We start from the raw sequence: 17,230 nt of genomic DNA on the forward strand, positions 1-17,230 counted from the left end.
CCTTTCTTGTATTTCTCAAGTCAGTTGGGAGAGACTTGAGCGTATTAAAATGCTGAGGATTGGAGGGGACACTGAAGGTATGTGGAAGGGGACAGTTGATGGAGCGGAGTCAAGGGAAGGAAGGAGAGAGAGGGATCCAGGGCACGTGGGGAGGGATCAACTTTTGACCCTACGAGGTTGAAGGAAGAGGTGGTCGTAGATGCAGGTGGAGTTTCAGGGGTTGAGGAGACAGGTTTTGTGTTTGGAAGGAAGGAAGGAGGTGGGGTCCCAGGTTGGGAGAGGAGCAGTGTTGTGGGTTCAGAACCTGAATGTAGACAGACATCTGCCTGTGGCTGAACACGCAGTGGCCCGGGGCTAGCTACGGGGTGCCTGCTAGTGTGAGCCATGAGGGAACGGGGTCTTTTCAAGCATGACCAAGTGGTAATGGTTCTGAAGGGAGAAGGGTGCCCGCCTCCCCCGCTCCTGATGGCAAGGTCAGTGGGACGGGCTGGCCACGTGGCAGTGGCATTTCCCTCAGTAGAGCTGTGTCTCTGTTGAAGCAGAGGTGGAGAGAAGCTAGGTGAAGGGCTGGGTGTTCCAGTTTGGAAAGGATGTTCTGGAGGACACGGTGGAGAGGTTTGGAGGGGGGGACAGCAGACAGAGAGAGAGAGAGAGAAAGAAAGAGCGAGAGAGAGAAATCGGTCATATGGAGATGAGATTGTGGGAAGTCTGGCTGTGGAGAAGCTTCTGTCTTGAGACGGTTTGGCGGGGACCAAGGAGGTGAGGCCTGGAGGTCACCACAAGGTGGCCAAAGTAATCAGCCCTGGTTGGATGGGATTTCCTTGGGACGCAGTGGAGGCCTGCTCGGTCTCAGTTCTGAGATCCTGTCTGATGGATGGGCACCCACACCTTGGCCTTGGACGACCTGGGCCGTCGGGGGCCCTCCGTGGGTTCCGGGCTGGTAGCGGCGTGCTGGTGGGCGCACAGGCTGCCAGGGCTCTCCTCTGAAGTGTCGCCGTCTCCCCACACTCGGAGACCGTGCCTTCGCCCACAGGGCTGTCTGCAGTTTCTTAAAAATTGAACAGTCCTCTTATGCCCTTAGAGTAATTCTCCCTGGTGGCCTGAACCTGTCCGCTCCCTAATCTACCTCCTGGTGTTAGTCATCTCAGAGGGACATGCGCTTGGTCACAGCCTGTGACTCCCGTGGTTCGTCATAAGCCCGCCATGACCGGTCCTCCCCTGCTTTCAGGAAGGGGCCGTGGGACCTGGCGTCTCCAGTCTGTGGCCTGTGCAGACGCGGGGCACGCCGTCCCTCACTGCGGCTTTGGGTTTGTTCTCTTCTCTTCTCTTCTCTTCTCTTCTCTTCTCTTCTCTTCTCTTCTCCTTCTCTTCTCCTTCTCTTCTCCTTCTCTTCTCCTTCTCTTCTCCTTCTCCTCTCTCTCTCCCTTCCTTTCCAGGACCTCATTCTTTGTCACCGCCTCTCCTTCCTCCCCCACCTCTTGCCCTCTTCCTGGCCCTTCTCGCCAGCCCTGAAACAGTCTCCGTGGCTCCCACCTTTGGAGACAAATAGCCTTGCTCCACCCCCATTCTCTCCTCCTGTCTGGGGTTTCTGCTCCCTTCCGGGCAGCGCGTGAAGAAGCTGTGCACGCTCCCTCATCTCCTTGCTCTTGAGCTTGCTCTAGTCCGTACTTCGTCCCTGGCACTGCCCTGGGAATGTCCTCTTTGAGGACACCAAGGACCTCTGTGTCGTCAAGTCCCAGCAGGCACCTGGCCGTCTTGCTCCATCCCTGGCCACCCTCTGTAGTGAACCATCTCCTCTCTCGGCTTCTGTGACACCTCTGCCCGGTTCCCTTTCCGCCGCTCAGCCGTTTGGACGCTCTGTGAGTCTGCCCCGGCGCGCAGTCCCCCGTCCGGTACTTTCTCTTGCCAAGCTGTGCCTGCTGGGGAGCCTCAGAGTTGTTCCTCAGACTGCCGGGTCTCCGGATACCCCATGTCTTCCCCAGGCTTCAGGCCTGGTTATCTAGCTGCTTGGCACTTCCACGTGGATGCCTGCTAGGTGTCTCGCCCTTGACACCTCGGTATGCGCGCACGCGCCCTCACCGCCTCCTTCTCCCTCTCCTTCCCGCCTCCCTCCGCATCCCTAGTCCTTCACACCTTAGGAAGTGGCACCCGTCGCTTAACCTGGAAACTTTGCCATCGTCCGTCTTTCTCCCGCTCCCCATCTTAACATCCGGTTTGTTGGCAAGTTAAGTACTGTCGTTTCACCATCCACAACAATCCAGTCATGGCTCTGACTCCACCGCCACCATCCTTGTGTGAGCCACCGTGCCCTCCCTCTTGGACTCCTGCGGTAGCTCCCTAGCGCTGCCTTTCCTCCAGTCCAGTCCCCACTGTGGAGCCAGGCTGATCTTAGGAAAAGCGTATCAGATCATTTCATTCCCTGCTTTAGTATTTTCCTTTGCTCTTGGAGTAAAATCCCAGCTCCTCGTGAGGCATCCAAGCGCTTGTGTCATTGCTTTCTGCCTGCCTCTCCGGCCTCGTCTCTGGCCGACTGTGCCTTGCCGTCGAGCTGTGGGCACGCTGGCCTCCCTTCTGTGCTCGGACTCCTTAAGGCCTGCCTCCCCTCAGGGCCTTCGCATGTGCTTGTGCCTCTGTCTGGATGAGGCATGATGATTATCATTCTCTGTTGCCTCCTTTTCTTTTGTCACTAATCCGGCGCACTGAGTACAGTGGAATGAAGTCTGTTTGCTTTCTCTGTCTAGTTTGAACTGGGGAGAATCTCCTCTTTGGCCGAGTGGGAGCACATCTCCGAGCTGCTGACTGGCAGACGTGATGTTTTCCCGGTTGCTGTCGGTGGCCCGGAGACAAAGGACCGGCCGAGGATGGCAGAACTGGTCGTCGGGGAGAAGCGGTGCGCCAGCTGCCGAGGCGCATTCTGTCGCCCTGCCTGCCCAGGCACAGGTGGTCATCTGTGGCGGTGGAATCATGGGCACATCCGTGGCCTATCACCTCTCCAAGATGGGCTGGAAGGATATTGTCCTTTTGGAGCAGGGCAGGTAAGGACCAGACGGGACCCGGCTTGGGGCCATGTTGCACTAACTGCGTGGGCTTCCCTCACCCCCTCTGCTCCCGGTAACCTGTCCCGGCAGTGGCTAACCTGTCGCTAAGTAGCATGAGAACAGTCACGGAAAGGCGAAATCTCCTGTCCATGGTTTCACGATGTGCAATACCCGTGTTTTTGGGCTCTGAGAGAGGTGGCAGATGCCGCGGAGCCGAGTATCCGAAGAGGGTGCGTTTTATTTCCGGGTCCAGGCACATCTTACCATCTTGTTCTCCGGGTAGGGGCGGTCAAATGGCAACATAGACCCCGTGGCTCTGGAGCTCCCTCTATGGGCTGAAATGAAATTGGCTGCATCCTGTCTTCTTTCTGTTCCTTTTTTTCCCCCCACTGAATTAACTTATTTTAGAGCCGTGCTAGATTTACAGAACAAATGCAAAGGTTGTACCGAGTTCCCGTGTGCCTCACGCCTGTGTGCACCCGGGACTGACATCTCAGGTTGGGGTTACCGTTAAATATGATGAATCAGTATGGATACCTTATTACTGACTAAGGTTCGTACTTGGTACAAGTTGTCTCACTTTCCCTTAAAGTCCTTTTTTGTTCTATTGCCTACCAGAAATTGAATGACATTTAACAAGTCTGTTGTAATTCTCTCCGAATAGGCAATGCATTTACACGATTCAGAATTAAAAACTGTAAAAGAGTGTGCAGGGAAAGTCTGCTTCTCATCCCTGACTTCTAGCTGAAGTTTCCCTCGCTGGAGGCAAATTAAGTTCCTAGTGTGTCGTTGCAGACACCCCCCGTGTATATGAGCAAACGTGTTGGTCAGTGTGTACGTGTGTACGTGGGTCTTCACTTGCTATTTTTTTCTCTTTTTTTGTACAAGTTAGTGGCATATTAAGTAGCGCTCCTCCCATGCTGTTTTCATTAGGATTCCCATAGTGTTGCAGAAGAGCATTCTCGTGCCTTTTTTATGGCTGCGCGGCGTCCCGTCGTGTAGGTGAACGCCAAAATTTGAAATCCCCTCCTGTCGGGATATTTAGGTTTCCATCTTCTGATATTACGGTCGGTGCCAGTAATGAGGGTCTTTGAACTAGTTGCATTCACAGATATGCGAGTCTCCCTAACGGCATTTTGGATCCATCCCGCAGGCTGGCCGCTGGCTCTACGAGGTTCTGTGCCGGCATCCTGAGCACCGCCAGGCACTTGACCATCGAGCAGAAGATGGCAGACTATTCCAACAAACTCTACCAGCAGTTAGAGCAAGAAACAGGGATCCAAACAGGTAAGCAGGTACTCTGCCATTTACTGGTCTGCCTGTGGCCCGGACTCTTTCACTCAGTACCATATGCGGTCCGACACCAAGCCTGCCTGGGGATTTTAGTTGAGGCTTGAGTTTCAGTCCGAGCTCTGCACTCGTCCTGGTCTTACCTCGGGCAAGCGTGTGAGCGTGTTGAGCTGTCTGCCGTTTCCTTATCTATCGAGGGGATTCGGTCGTTATCTCGGATCCTATCCAGATGCCAGAATTCCTATGATGTGAAAGTTTTCCTGTGCCATTTCCTGTTTCACCCTCTGAAGTATAGATTAGGTGGCCACATCTGGCTCCTGAAGGAGGAAGAGAAGGAAGTGCTTAAGTTTGGGTGCTTGACAGTGAAATCATAGTCTGAGCCACTGAATTTCACCAGTTGCGCTTAAGGGTATTTGTGACTGTAAAGCTTAAGCGTGTGTTACCCCTTGTGTGCGTCACCAAGGGAAAAGAACCCGGGGAATCGTGAGCCGAATACGACTGGAGCAAGCAGGACGGGGAGACCAAGCTATGGGGCGGTCCCATACGATAACAAGTAGGAAGCAGGTCTGTCAGCTTGTCGCGAGGTGATGGACTAGCCAGAAGCCCAGGGTTGAGCCTGTGTCGTAGCTGGTGAAACCGTTTGGTGGCCGCGGGAATTGTCCTAAGCGAGTAGCTGGGCCTGGTCGCTCGTGTAGCTCAGGGCTGCTCTTCAGAACACCTGCGTGATTCAAATCACAGGGAAGTCAAGACCCCTCCTGACAAGGACGGTAGCTCGATCTGTGTGCCAGCTGAGGTGGCTCTGCCATGTGGTCACGGGGTACGCACGGCCTGTGGCTCACTTTGCCGGCCAACTGGAAATTATGTGGCGTATGACACAGTTTTCACTGGGGAAGGTGAGATTATGATCATTAGAGATTCTGACGACAGACTACGGTTTTATAGCTTTCCCTTTCATATAATTCGCACTCTGGTGAAGTGTGACGTTGTTGGTCAGTTCTGGGTTAAGACGAGCGTCCTGTAACAGGATTGGGTGGATGGGGCAGTGGAGAAGGGGAGATGCCAGGAGAGGAGCTACAGGCAGGCAGGCAGGAAGAGGCTGTACGTGCTTGGGCACGTGAGCAGGGTTCCCCGGCCGGCCCTGCGCTGGCCCAGCGCTGAGAGCGGGCGCCTCAGCCGCCTCACCCTGGTCCCTGCCCGGTAGATGAGCCCGACTCCCATGGTGTCCTCGCTCTCGGCCAGGCTTGCTTTTGAGAGGCGAGGACTCGCGAGTGAAGATGGTAAACGTGCGTGGCGCCTGCCGCTGCACCGTCTCTGGCTTCTGTTAGGGAAGATGCGGGATACGTGCAGGACAGGCGGGAAGAGTCCCTCTGGGTTGGATTTCACTTGATGGCAACCGGTACTTGAATCGGGTATCTACCAGGGATTGAGTCAGCAGAGGGTCCGTGTAATGGGCCCAGCGCCAGAACTGCTGACTTCCGGTCCACCGGTTCAGTTCCTCGTGCTTTGCCGGGCCTTGTTTTTATGGCTCAGAGCCCCTGCTGAGTTCCCTCCTGCGTCAGATGCCAGAACTGGAGACTCTGGAGATCGTGAAGTTGGTCAACTGCCCCGAGACCTTCACCCCAGACATGAGGTGCGTCATGGGCGAGTCTCCTGCAGTGCAGGGCTACTATGTCCTAGTGGGAGTGAACTCTGCTGGCCTGTCGTTTGGAGGAGGGGCTTGAAGGTAAGTCTTTTTTGCTTAGATTCTGCTTGCTGGGCTCTGCTCTGCTTCCTAGAGTTGCTCGTTACTAATATGGTGTGGAATGTGTGTATAATCCGGTGTATTGATAGTAAGGAGGAGATACACATCATTTGAGGGTTGTCCCCTTCAAGGAATCATTGTGGGATATTCTAGCAATGTCACTGTGCACAGGGTTTCAGGAACCCTTATTTCAGAATTACCACAGAGCCTGTGGGATGTACTTTTGTATTTAATGTTGATCATTCGATGATCTGGAAATTTAGCAAGTGGTTTTGGAAGACAGATTCATGCGATTATTATAGACATGTTTGCCTATCTCAATTCACAGATTGTAGCTGCTCAACAATAGGTCAGTAAACAAAGACCAGTGACTACATTTTTAGATTATAGGGAAAGATCACTGGGTGCTCCTCTCCATTTTCTTCTCTTCCTACTGTGTGTGCAAGAATATATAGAGAGCCCATTTTTCCATGCCAGCGTGGGCTTTCACATGGATGGGGGATATGTCAAGTGCCAGGTTCCTTACTGTGCAATCAACCGTAAGGCAGGATGGGCGGTCAGATCCAGTGACTGAGACCGTAACTTCAGATAATTGGGGACTTTCTCTACACCTGTCAGCCCTACACAAAGGGTAACATAATGCTTATGTCTTACCTTGGTTTCCACATTCTTTTTTTTTTTTTTTTTACGCTTTGGTATAAATGGTTTTATGGGGAGTGCTTACCCCTTGTGATGGCAAATACATTAAGTTGCTAGAGATGAAGAACATTTCACAAGTTGCTATGACCAGAGTTATTAAAATGTCTCTTTATTCATTTACAAATTTAATAACAGGAAGATAACATCTTAATTGGAATCTGGCTTGAAAGAAATACAGGGCATGATGTTAATACCGCATTCATAGAGGCAGAAGTGCTCAGTCACCCTGGGTACCTAAAGTCACCAGGGCTCCTGAGAAAGATCCCATGCCCTAAAGTGCCTCACATGTCCTCAGCAGCACCTGTCACTGCACACTAAGGGGCTGAGCAAATTGCATATTTACAGATGTAAAGGAGGAGTTAAAGCACTGTACAATAATTACAATGGCATTCTCCTGTATCCTAAGAGTAGACCGGAGAGTGAAGTGTTAACTGTGCTGCTAGAAACCCCTTGATTGAAACAAGCTGTGGAAACTTTCTATCCCTGTTTGATATGGGGAAGGGAAGCTATGGGGGGGTGGCTGGGGAAACCCTCAGACTGAGCGAAGTTTCTTTTCATCCTTCCTGTCTACACCTACCATGGGACATTCTGGTGTAAGGCACGAGAACCGGGCTTGGAGAAAGGTGCTCCCAGCTCCAGTTCCGGGTGTGCAAAGGAAATCCTGGCATAGATCTTTTGAAACAGATACTAAAAATACCTTCCCCACCCCTTGTAATTTCTGTCCTTTAGAGACAGAAAACCAAGAAGGCAGAAGGTTGGCGAAGGATAAAAATAGGTACATCTAAATATGAGGAAGAAAGCCCATGAAGAAATGTAATTCTCCAAGGGATGCAGATTCTCTGCTCAGTCAAGAATCATATTATACAATGACTAAACTCTGGTGTTTAATGGACAAAGAGAAGGCAAAGACATACAAAAATAGTTCTCTTGAAAAATAGTGCATCTGTAGTGATGAGGGAGTGTGAACCCAGGTCCTGTACGGATGATGGAGGAGCCTTACAACTCAGCACCTTAACATGGAGGCCAGGGTGGGGGTCGCGGGGAGAGGCACAGCCAGGAGACCCAGAGCTTGCTCCCAGACTCTGTCACCTACCCTGTCATCCCCTCTGACAATTCTTGACTCGTGCAAATTTTCCCTTTTTCATGCTGATGAAAAGCTGCTCCTGGCAAGTTTGGGAGGGATGTGGGTTAAGGGTGGTGTGCAGAAAGGAAATGAAAACCATGGAAAGTTCTTCAGTACTAAGCACTAGTGACCAAACCCCTACCTCAGATGCTAAAGGGGACCCTTGCTGATGATACTGACCATGCAGCTGCAAAGATACAAAACACTGAACCTGGTCGCTAACCCTTGAAAGCAAAGCCAGTGCAGTTGTACCAGGACACAGCCTTCTGGGGTCAGAACCCAGACTACAGCTTATGGAAGATTCCCTTTTATCTCCCTTAGGTTGTCAGAGGATGGTGAAGACTCAGATGCCAGCACGTGCGTTCATCAGGCAGAGGATAAGAAGAGCCAGAAATCAAGGTGGTGGGTTCTCCCTTCAGTGAAGCAAAACCGCCTTTAGAAAACTGTCATTCCTGCCACTTCCATGGTGGGGAGGCGGGGTTAACGTTTCAAATGCATTCAGAGGCAGGGTAAGGGAGAAAGGTGGAGTTACTTTCCACTTTTAGAACGGAAAGAGGTAAAACTGTTGGTGTGTTTAAGAAGGTAGAATCCAGGGACAGCATGTCTCCTGGTGAGAGTCCAAGTAGCAGGACTCTCCTCCTGCAGAAACGGGATAACTGAGGTTACTCACTGAGCTTAACGGTCTCTGGGCCCCTGTTCTGAACAGCATCTCTTGTATTTGGGGGTACAGGGCCCCCCAGCTGGGCACAGGACATCAGGTAGGCTATCCAAGCAGGTAGATCTTGTCCCTTTTTGCTCTGTGTTCGTCTGAGGCTGGCACGCTTTCTGTTTCCAGATAAAACAAGATTGTCCAGTTGAATATGTGGACAAGACAGAAGAACACAGAGCCCCTCCCTCAAGAGACCATAAGAAGTGACGAAGGATCATTTCACAGAGAAAAAAGTACCAGCCATCTGAAACCCAAGTCCCGCCACGCATTCACAAAGCATCCAGATCCTTTGAATCTCTAGGGACAGAGAGCAGACACACAAGGCAAACCCATGATGGGAACGACAGACTGCAGGATGTTCTGTCAGGTATGCTGAAGTCAGGAACGAGTCACCCACTTCAGGGTTAGGACCAAAGAGAGACAAGTGCCAGATTCACATTGTTAACCAAGAAAGATTTCCAGGGTGAATTTTAAAGTGCCAAAAGCTGAGTGTGTGTGTCAGGGCACTCAATAAATACATCTTGCCCGAGTCTTAAAAGTGTGCCCCTATTTATGGACAAGATGTAATTTACACATGAATCTAGAACTTCTTTTAAATTCTTCAAAGACGAGAGTGGTACAGGGCAGGGGATACCTTTAGCTCTACAGTGCCTGTTTCCAGCTTTCTTGGTCACTTGGGCCCCTGCTGCTAACACCTGTGTTGAGCAGGTGCCTGACTCCTGCTCTCCCCCATGTGTCACAGCTGCTGCGCCCTGTCCTACGAGGTGACACCTCTCCCCCAACTTCCCCCCTCCTTGCAGCAGCATCTCTCAGCCCATCACATAGTGAGGCCCTAACAGTCGTAACCACATACTCCCTTAATAAATCAACGAAGACCTCTTTTAAAAAGTGGACACTACAATCAGTAATCAAGTAGGAACTGTCTGGCTAGGCAGAGGACAAGAAGTTTCTATAGAGAATCTATCAGATGAAGGGGGTAAACCGAGATCCCAAAGAAACGCCAGAGCAGGCAGACACACGTGAGAGTTCTAAGCTGCTCACGGAGAACAAAAGGCCCTTCTATAATGGACTGACAGACTCGTCAGAGCTAACGCTTCAAGATATCAAGACAACAGTTCATTCAAATCTGTGACAGCACTTTGCATATAAACCGCCCCCATTGGACTTTAAGTGCAAAGGGTGGACAAGTTTCTGACAGCCCAGCCTCACCTTTAGCAGACAGACACTGCGTCAGAGAGTGGAGGGCCCGCTCATTTTCTCTTCCAGAGCTACAGAGAGATGGCTGGATGAAGAGCAGACTCTCACAGGACCCTCCCCAGACTCCTGAGGGTCATCTCTGTGCAGAACTGTCTGTTCTGTGCCCGAGGAAGCAAAACTTGAGAGTCCAGTAGCTCTTGAACTCTGCACGGCCACCATGGTTTAGTTCCTCCCCAGGACCACACACCCTCCCTGTTCCAAAGGGACAGCAGTGTTTGCCGAGTGGGCCTGCTGCCGAAGGGGCAGGTAAGGAGAGGGGACAAAGATGCACCTGGAGAAGAGGAAGGTCAAGATGGGAAGAGTGAGCTTTGAGCAGCTGAAAGCAGCAGCACTGTTCGGACAGCAGAAAACCACCTCTGTGCGGTACATTTTCCAAGAAGATCAATACAAAAGGCAACATGGTCTTTCCCTTTCAAACACTGGCTTGTTTACTCAGGCCCCCAGACCCTCTTCTAGAGATCAGCAAGACGTGAAGGAAATGTTAGGAGGGTGGCCCTGATCCGCAAGTCTAGTAACTGGGTCAGTAGGGAGGCTGGGATGTCCCAGGCCGGCTGTTTGCTACAGACCAAAGAACATGCACGTGGTGCAGCTCGTGAATGAGGTAGATGGTCATCCTCTTGTAGAGGGATCGGTGCCAACCCCCAGCACGGGCTCTCGCAAGGGGCTGCCTCGGATCCACAGCAGCCCGCCAAGATGAGCAGGTTATTCCAAGAAAAGTCAGCCTCACAGAGCTGGACTCTTGCCCTGCGGCCTGCATACCACCAGCTTCCCCTGCTTCTAGACACAGCCAGAGAAATCAGACCCCTGGCTCCCCACTTCCACGAGTGCAATCTTTACCTGTCCTGCCTGTCACACATGCTTTGTGTCACCATGAGGATCTGAGAGGGGTGGAGTGGGGGGCTGGAAGAACAGCCCAGAGGGAGTATTAGATGGTTAACTGCACTGCAAAAGGGAGGAGGGAAGGTGGAAGGAGAAGAGAGGTTGCAAAGCAAAAGGTTTAAAGCAGGTGAAGCTTAAAATCCTATCCGGGAGGTAAAAGATGGGAAGCAGAGGGTTGGGACTGGAGGGGAGCCCGGCATTACTTTCCATGCAAGTCACTTAGCTCCACATCATCCTTTCGGCGCTTGTGGGTAAAGAGGGAGGTGACAGGGTAGAGCTTGGCCTTGGCCTGGAACCGGTGTCCCGCGATGTCAATCTCATACTCTCCCCGGTTGATGAAATCTGCTGTCACAACCTGTTCTTCCCCAGTGTCTTCGGAAAAATTGTGCACGAAGCCCAGGCAAACGTGGCGCTCCAGGGTGTAGCTGTAGGCACTGCTGGTGGTCTTGCCTGCGTACTGCCCGTTGCGGTAAATGGGTTCTCCCCACCAGGGCCAGAGGTCCAGGTCGGTGTCGTGATCGTCCAGAATGAACATAGTGAGGCGTTTGTACACTCCGTTCTGTTTCTGCTGCAGCAGGGCATCCCGGCCAATGAAATCCATCCCCTAGGAGAGAACGGCAATGCTGAGAGCAGGCCGACGTGCTGATGCTGGGCGCAGAAGGGGCGGTGGGTAGGGTCCCCTGATGTACCTGCCATGGGGGCAGAGCCCCCACTCCCCAGATATGGGGAAAATGTAGGTTCTCCTCCACCTTGTGAAAAACTGCATTCACAATATAGAAGACCTACTCAGAAAATTTCTGTAACACAGGTGTACATTTTTCTCTTTTGTAAACATAGATTTCAACCACAAGACCACACAGAAAAAAAATACTTAGGAAGAAAAATTCAAAAATACTTGCTATAATTGTTTTCAAAAAACCATGTTTTTAGATAATCTCGAGAGAAAGCCCACACGTGTATGTATTTGAATGTGCAAGAAACATGACCAGGGTAAAAAAAAAAAAAAAAAAACTCTAAGTGATTACGTACAGATAAAATAGGTGATTTGGGGGGCACCTGGGTATCTCGGTTAAGTGTCCAGCTTCGGCCCAGGTCATGATCTCCTGGCTTGTTAAGTTCGAGCCCTGTGTCAGGCTTGCTGCCCTCATCTCAGAGCCTGGAGCCTGTTTCAGATTCTGTCTCCCTCTCTGTCCCTCCCCTGGTCACACTCTTTCTCTTATAAAATAGATGATTTTTAATTTTCTTCATATTTTTCCCTATTTTCCAAAATTTAGTATTCATTACTTTTATACCTGAGAGAAAAAGTGATCTGTAATTGCTCACAAAGATGACTAGAAATCTCCTGTACTGAGAGGGGTATTTTGTACTGCTAAGGTATTTTGTTAGGTTTAACCTAAAAAAACAAGGTGTGGGGCGCCTGGGTGGCTCAGTTGGTTAAGAGTCCGACTTTAGCTCAGGTCATGATCTCCTGGCTCGTGAGTTCGAGTGCCACGTTGGTCTCTGTGCTGATAGCTCAGAGCCTGGAGCCTGCTTCAAATCCTGTGTCTCCCTCTCTCTCTACCTTTCCTCCGCTCATGCTTTCTCTCTCTCTCTCTCTCTCTCTCAAAAATAAACATCCAAAACAAAACAAAAAGGTGCAGTAATACAGCAGGCATGTGGTGCCCAGCCATCCAGGTTCAAGTGGGGAAGGTGTTCGCTTGTGTGTTTGCATACTCAGAGTTCTCGAAGCAGAGACAAGCTGCTGCAGCCGGTAGTGCAGTTTGCTGGGCTTCAGAGGTGGGAAAGAGACTTGTCACTAACATCCTCTTGACCTAGGACTTTGTAAAAAATGATGTTCCTATTTACTCTGGGGGAAAAAAAAGTCTGTTGAATGGAAGATTGATTTTTACAAATATCTGTGGCACGTTCTTGGAAAAACTTCCCTGAAAGTGCCAATCTAAAAGGGAGCCGAGTGGGGCACACGGCTGCCGCAGTTGGTGGAGCAACTCCAACCTCAGGGTGGTCCGGTTCAAAGAGCAAGCCAGGTGCTCAAAACCAGTGTTCTCCACATACCATGTTTTCCTATCACGCCGGACACACTTTTCATCCTGAGGACTCCTCACTGTCTTCGTCCACCCGAGGCCCTTCGCGGGCCTCCGCTTCAGCCCTTCCTTGCTAGGGCAGAACGTGCCGATACCGTACCTTGTCCAGTTTCACCCGAGATTCTCGTCCACATTCCAGGGGTGTGGTGAGGGTGTTTAAATCCTGACCCCAGAAAGCAAAGAACTTCTCGATTCGAAGACTACGAAGAGCATAATAGCCAGCATTCCGGATTCCGTATTTCTGCCCGACACTCATCACTTCGTTGTACACGTGGAGGGCATACTAGAGGGAGAAACGAGAGGTCAGCAGCCCGCACACCTTCAGAATTCAACACGGAGTGTGTCTGGCAGCACCCAATGGGGGACACCATGAACCTCAACAAGCGAGGAGGGTGTATGAAATTCTCAGGTCGTCTCATCCTCGAGCAACTGAAGCATCACTGCCCAGGAGTAATGAGCCAGGGTCACCCTAACCCGACTTACACTCCATGGAAGCAAGAACCATAGCTTTCCCTTCTCTGTGGAGCCTGGGACAGGGAGCCAAGCACACAGCAGTCCTCAAATGAGAATCCTACACACACTCTCACCACCCCGTCAACGGCCAGGCCCACAAGTGCCTCTCAGTCCGCTCAGCCACTGCGGCTCTGCTCTCGCCCCAACTCCCCACCCCATCCTCACTCGTGCATTGCCCGTGCTGGGAAATGTGTGTCACACAGGACCCCATGGGCAATGTCTGTTTTTTCCACAGATGGCACATCTCAGAGACCCGCCCCCCCCCCCCCCCTCAAGTCACTGAGCCAGGAAGGCGGCTCACCCTACCCGTGTCCCACAACGGCCAGCCTCTCATGTTATTCTTGGTTCTGGAAACTGTAAGTATCAGACACCCTAAATAAAGTTTCCCCAACTGAAGGCAGATACTCATACTGTGTGATGTTTAAATGTATTCTGTGACGTCTAAAGCCTAGTAACAGACTACATTATTAGCTTTAATAACTAAAAAGACAAAATGACGAGAAATTAGAGAAACGTCTCATGATCGCATTTACGTGTACAGTCGCAAACAACATGACCCAAATCTGCAGAAAAAGAGGCTGGAGTTGTTGGCAGAGGTGGGGAGAGGAAAGTGGGGACTGGTGGAAGGGAGGCAGAAGGTACAAACTTTCAGTTACCAGACAAATGAGAACTAGGTATGGAATACCCAACCTGATGTCCGCAGCAGACACTGCTGTGTGACAAGTAACACAAGTTGTTACAAGAGTAAATCCTAAGTGTCTTCATCCCAAGGAAAAAAGCTTTTTAACAATGTTTATTTTTGAGAGACCTAGCCGGGGTGGGGCAGACAGAATTCCAAGCAGGCTCCATGCTGTGGGCTCGAACTCACAAACTGAGATGGTAAGGTGAGCCGAAATCAAGACTCAGATGCTTAACCCACTGAGCCACCCTGTGCCCCACAAGGATCTAGGACACACGAATCTATGAGACATAAATGGTGCAAAATGAAACTTACCACAGCAGTCATGTCACAGGGCATGTCAATCCATCATTCTGCGCACCTTAAACTTGTACAGTGATATATGTCAGTTATATCTCAATAAAACTGGAAGGATGGAAGAGAAACTGGTTTCACTGGTGTTGCAGTTCTGTACCCTGGCTGGGTCTGCTGCCCTGCGTGTTGCTCTCCTGCAGCCAAAGAGGCATCTACTGAATGGCCACAGTGGTCAGGACAACTTGAAAAGAGTTGTGGAAAAACAGAACCTGTGCTATTGAATCCATACACTGTGTGGCCCCCGTGCAAGTGACACACCTGAATGAGCAACGGTGGGGGCAGGAGGCCCATGGGGATGGACAGGAAACGAGAATAATCAAAAGCCAGCATCTCTGTTGCACTCACTGCTTCAGTGTCTCCAATTGAATCGTTAAGAGGAAGGCCAGGGAATAAAGATTTGAAGCAGGTAACTAGTCTTGGATTAGATGAGAAAAGCAGGTCCCCATCATATATTCCTTTTCTAGCTGTTGGGGATTTAGTGTGAGCCAAACAAGAACCTGCCATCTGTCCCCATGTTTTGGGGATGTTTTTGTTTCCCCTCAAAGAGACAAGTACAGTTAACATGGGTTTGAACTATGTGTGTCTCACTTCGATGTGGAGTTTTCAGTAAGTACAGTACATGACTGTAAATGTATTTTCCATATGATTTTAATAACATTTTGTTTTCTCTAGCTCACTGTATTAGAAGAATATACAACACGTGTAGCACACAAAACGTGTATTAACAGTAAGGCTTGCAGTCGATGGTAGGCTATTAGCAGTTAAGGTTTTTGAGGAGTCAAAAGTTCTATGTGGAGCTTTGACTGAGTGGGTGGTCGGTGCCCCTGACCCCCATGTTATGCCAGGGGCAGCTGTATACCCTTCTTGAGGACAGGAGCCAGCTTGTAAAGAACCCAGGCAGGGCACAAACCACCTTGTGGACTCACTGAAAATCATAAAAACAAGAGCAGCCCAGGAAAATGAGAAGTAGAAACCAAGGCCTCAAGTAACAAACCTGCTGGAGCCACTCTTGATTGAGTTTAGTGAATTCATGACAAGGGCACCCAGGTGACATTTCAGAACCAGCCCCTACCGGTACAGGGACAGCAGATCAGCTACATTTGTAGCAACTCTTCTCAAATTGCGAATAATCCCTTCATCTTAGTGTTGTTACAGTTGTCTCGACAAGCATATGGAATTTCATGGGCTAGTAAATTTGTGCTTCAGTTAGTAACTATAAGAAAGCCTAACCCCGGGGGCGCCTGGGTGGCGCAGTCGGTTAAGCCTCCGACTTCAGCCAGGTCACGATCTCGCGGTCCGGGAGTTCGAGCCCCGCGTCAGGCTCTGGGCTGATGGCTCGGAGCCTGGAGCCTGTTTCCGATTCTGTGTCTCCCTCTCTCTCTGCCCCTCCCCCGTTCATGCTCTGTCTCTCTCTGTCCCAAAAATAAATAAACGTTGAAAAAAAAAAAAAAAAAAAGCCTAACCCCGTAAAAGTAATACAACTAATATCAGGAACAAGAAAGATGCCTACAATCCCTACTCCTTGTCACAACTGGACAAGAGAAAGAAATTGTAGGAATTAAAACTTAAGAAAGAAGAAAAACCATTACTGTCTCTATGATAAGACTGAACCCTGAAAATTCCAGGTACTCAACTAAAAAACAACTGTAGTAAGATAAATTAGTAAAGAAATACAGACTAGAAAAAATAGCTTTCAAAAATCATAATCACTTAAAAGACAATGGAACAAAGACACCCTTCCCACTCACAACTAGCGACAACAAAATATTATTCAAGTAAACTTAAAAAATGTGTAACATCTATATAAGGAAGACTTCAAAATACCTCTTAAGGTCACCAAAAAACTTTTGTAAAACTAAAAGGCATTCTTTGTAAGATTTAACATATTTCGTCAATTCTCCCTAATATATAAATGTAACATAATCCAAAAAATACCAGCAGCAGTATAATTATACTAGATAATTATAAAGTTTCCAAAGGGAAATAAGGAAACAGGAATTATTTTTTTCCAGAGTTTGCAAGCTATAAGGGACAATAAGCACTAGCAGGTATTAAAATATATAATAAAGACTCCATAATTAAAATAGCATAATCCTGGATCATGAACAGATAAACCAAGGGAACAGAATAAAGGTCCAGAAATAAACCTTAATACATACAAGAATTTAGTATCTGGTAAGGGTACGATGTGAAAGCAATTGGTCATCCATGTGGAAACATGTGTGATCCATAGCTCATCAAGTACAGCAACAGACACTGCAAAAGGATGGAGCATTTAAATATTTAAAAAAAACACAGGGGCGCCTGTGTGGCTTAGTGAACCCACTAAGCGTCCAACTTCGGCTCAGGTCATGATCTCACAGCTTATGAGTTTGAGCCCCTCATTGGGTTCTGTGCTGACATCTCAGAGCCTGGAGCCTGCTTTGGATTCTGTCTCCCTCTCTGTTCCTTCCCCGCTCGCACTCTTGTTTCTCTCTCTCAAAAGATTTAAAAAAATTAAAAACAAAACCACAAACCCATACTCAGCAACACCACTAACTGTAAAAGTAATGGAAGAAAACTGGGAAAATTTTATAAGCCTGCAGTGGAGAAGTCCCTTTTATATATCAAACTCTAGAAGGCACAAAAGACCGATCAACTCAATTACAATAAAAATCAAAAAATCTTCTGCAACATACAAAACATTTTCCTAATTTTTTAAAAAACCCTTCTACATGACAATAAATGAAAAGACAAATGACAAACTGGGAAAAAAACTTATAACTCAACAGCAAGGACTATCTGACTCAGACAATGCTCAGAAACTGGTAAACAGACCAATCATTCAATACAAAAATGTACAAAGGTATGACCGGAACATTCAGTTA

At 49.3% G+C, this 17,230-nt stretch overlaps 2 protein-coding genes across 5 annotated transcripts in view; one reads left to right on the top strand and one right to left on the bottom strand.

The window, feature by feature from the left end:
- Nucleotides 1–8,886, top strand: part of LOC115502417 (pyruvate dehydrogenase phosphatase regulatory subunit, mitochondrial-like) — a 13,047-nt gene extending 4,161 nt beyond the window's left edge. The window contains exons 2-6 of one of the 2 annotated variants that reach the window (XR_003965082.1): nucleotides 2,742–3,035; nucleotides 4,192–4,325; nucleotides 5,859–6,051; nucleotides 8,213–8,293; nucleotides 8,727–8,886. Coding sequence is in view for 1 of the 2 variants with exons in the window: in XM_030297756.1 (XP_030153616.1) it covers nucleotides 2,812–3,035; nucleotides 4,192–4,325; nucleotides 5,859–6,049 (549 nt within the window). In the remaining variant the exon portion in view is untranslated. Of the gene's footprint in view, nucleotides 1–2,741; nucleotides 3,036–4,191; nucleotides 4,326–5,858; nucleotides 6,052–8,212 lie in introns of both variants that reach the window. The other variant, XM_030297756.1, reaches the window with a different exon arrangement.
- Nucleotides 6,851–17,230, bottom strand: part of PDPR (pyruvate dehydrogenase phosphatase regulatory subunit) — a 37,941-nt gene continuing 27,561 nt past the window's right edge. For 2 of the 3 annotated variants that reach the window (XM_030297755.1, XM_030297753.1), the window contains 2 exons: nucleotides 12,918–13,100; nucleotides 6,851–11,340 (listed from right to left, as the gene is read on the bottom strand). In XM_030297755.1, coding sequence (XP_030153615.1) covers nucleotides 10,936–11,340; nucleotides 12,918–13,100 — 588 coding nt within the window. In that variant the 3' untranslated portion in view covers nucleotides 6,851–10,935. The remainder of the gene's footprint in view (nucleotides 11,341–12,917; nucleotides 13,101–17,230) is intronic. The other variant, XR_003965081.1, reaches the window with a different exon arrangement.

Source organism: Lynx canadensis, chromosome E2 (assembly GCF_007474595.2).
Source record: "Lynx canadensis isolate LIC74 chromosome E2, mLynCan4.pri.v2, whole genome shotgun sequence".
NCBI lineage: Eukaryota > Metazoa > Chordata > Mammalia > Carnivora > Felidae > Lynx > Lynx canadensis.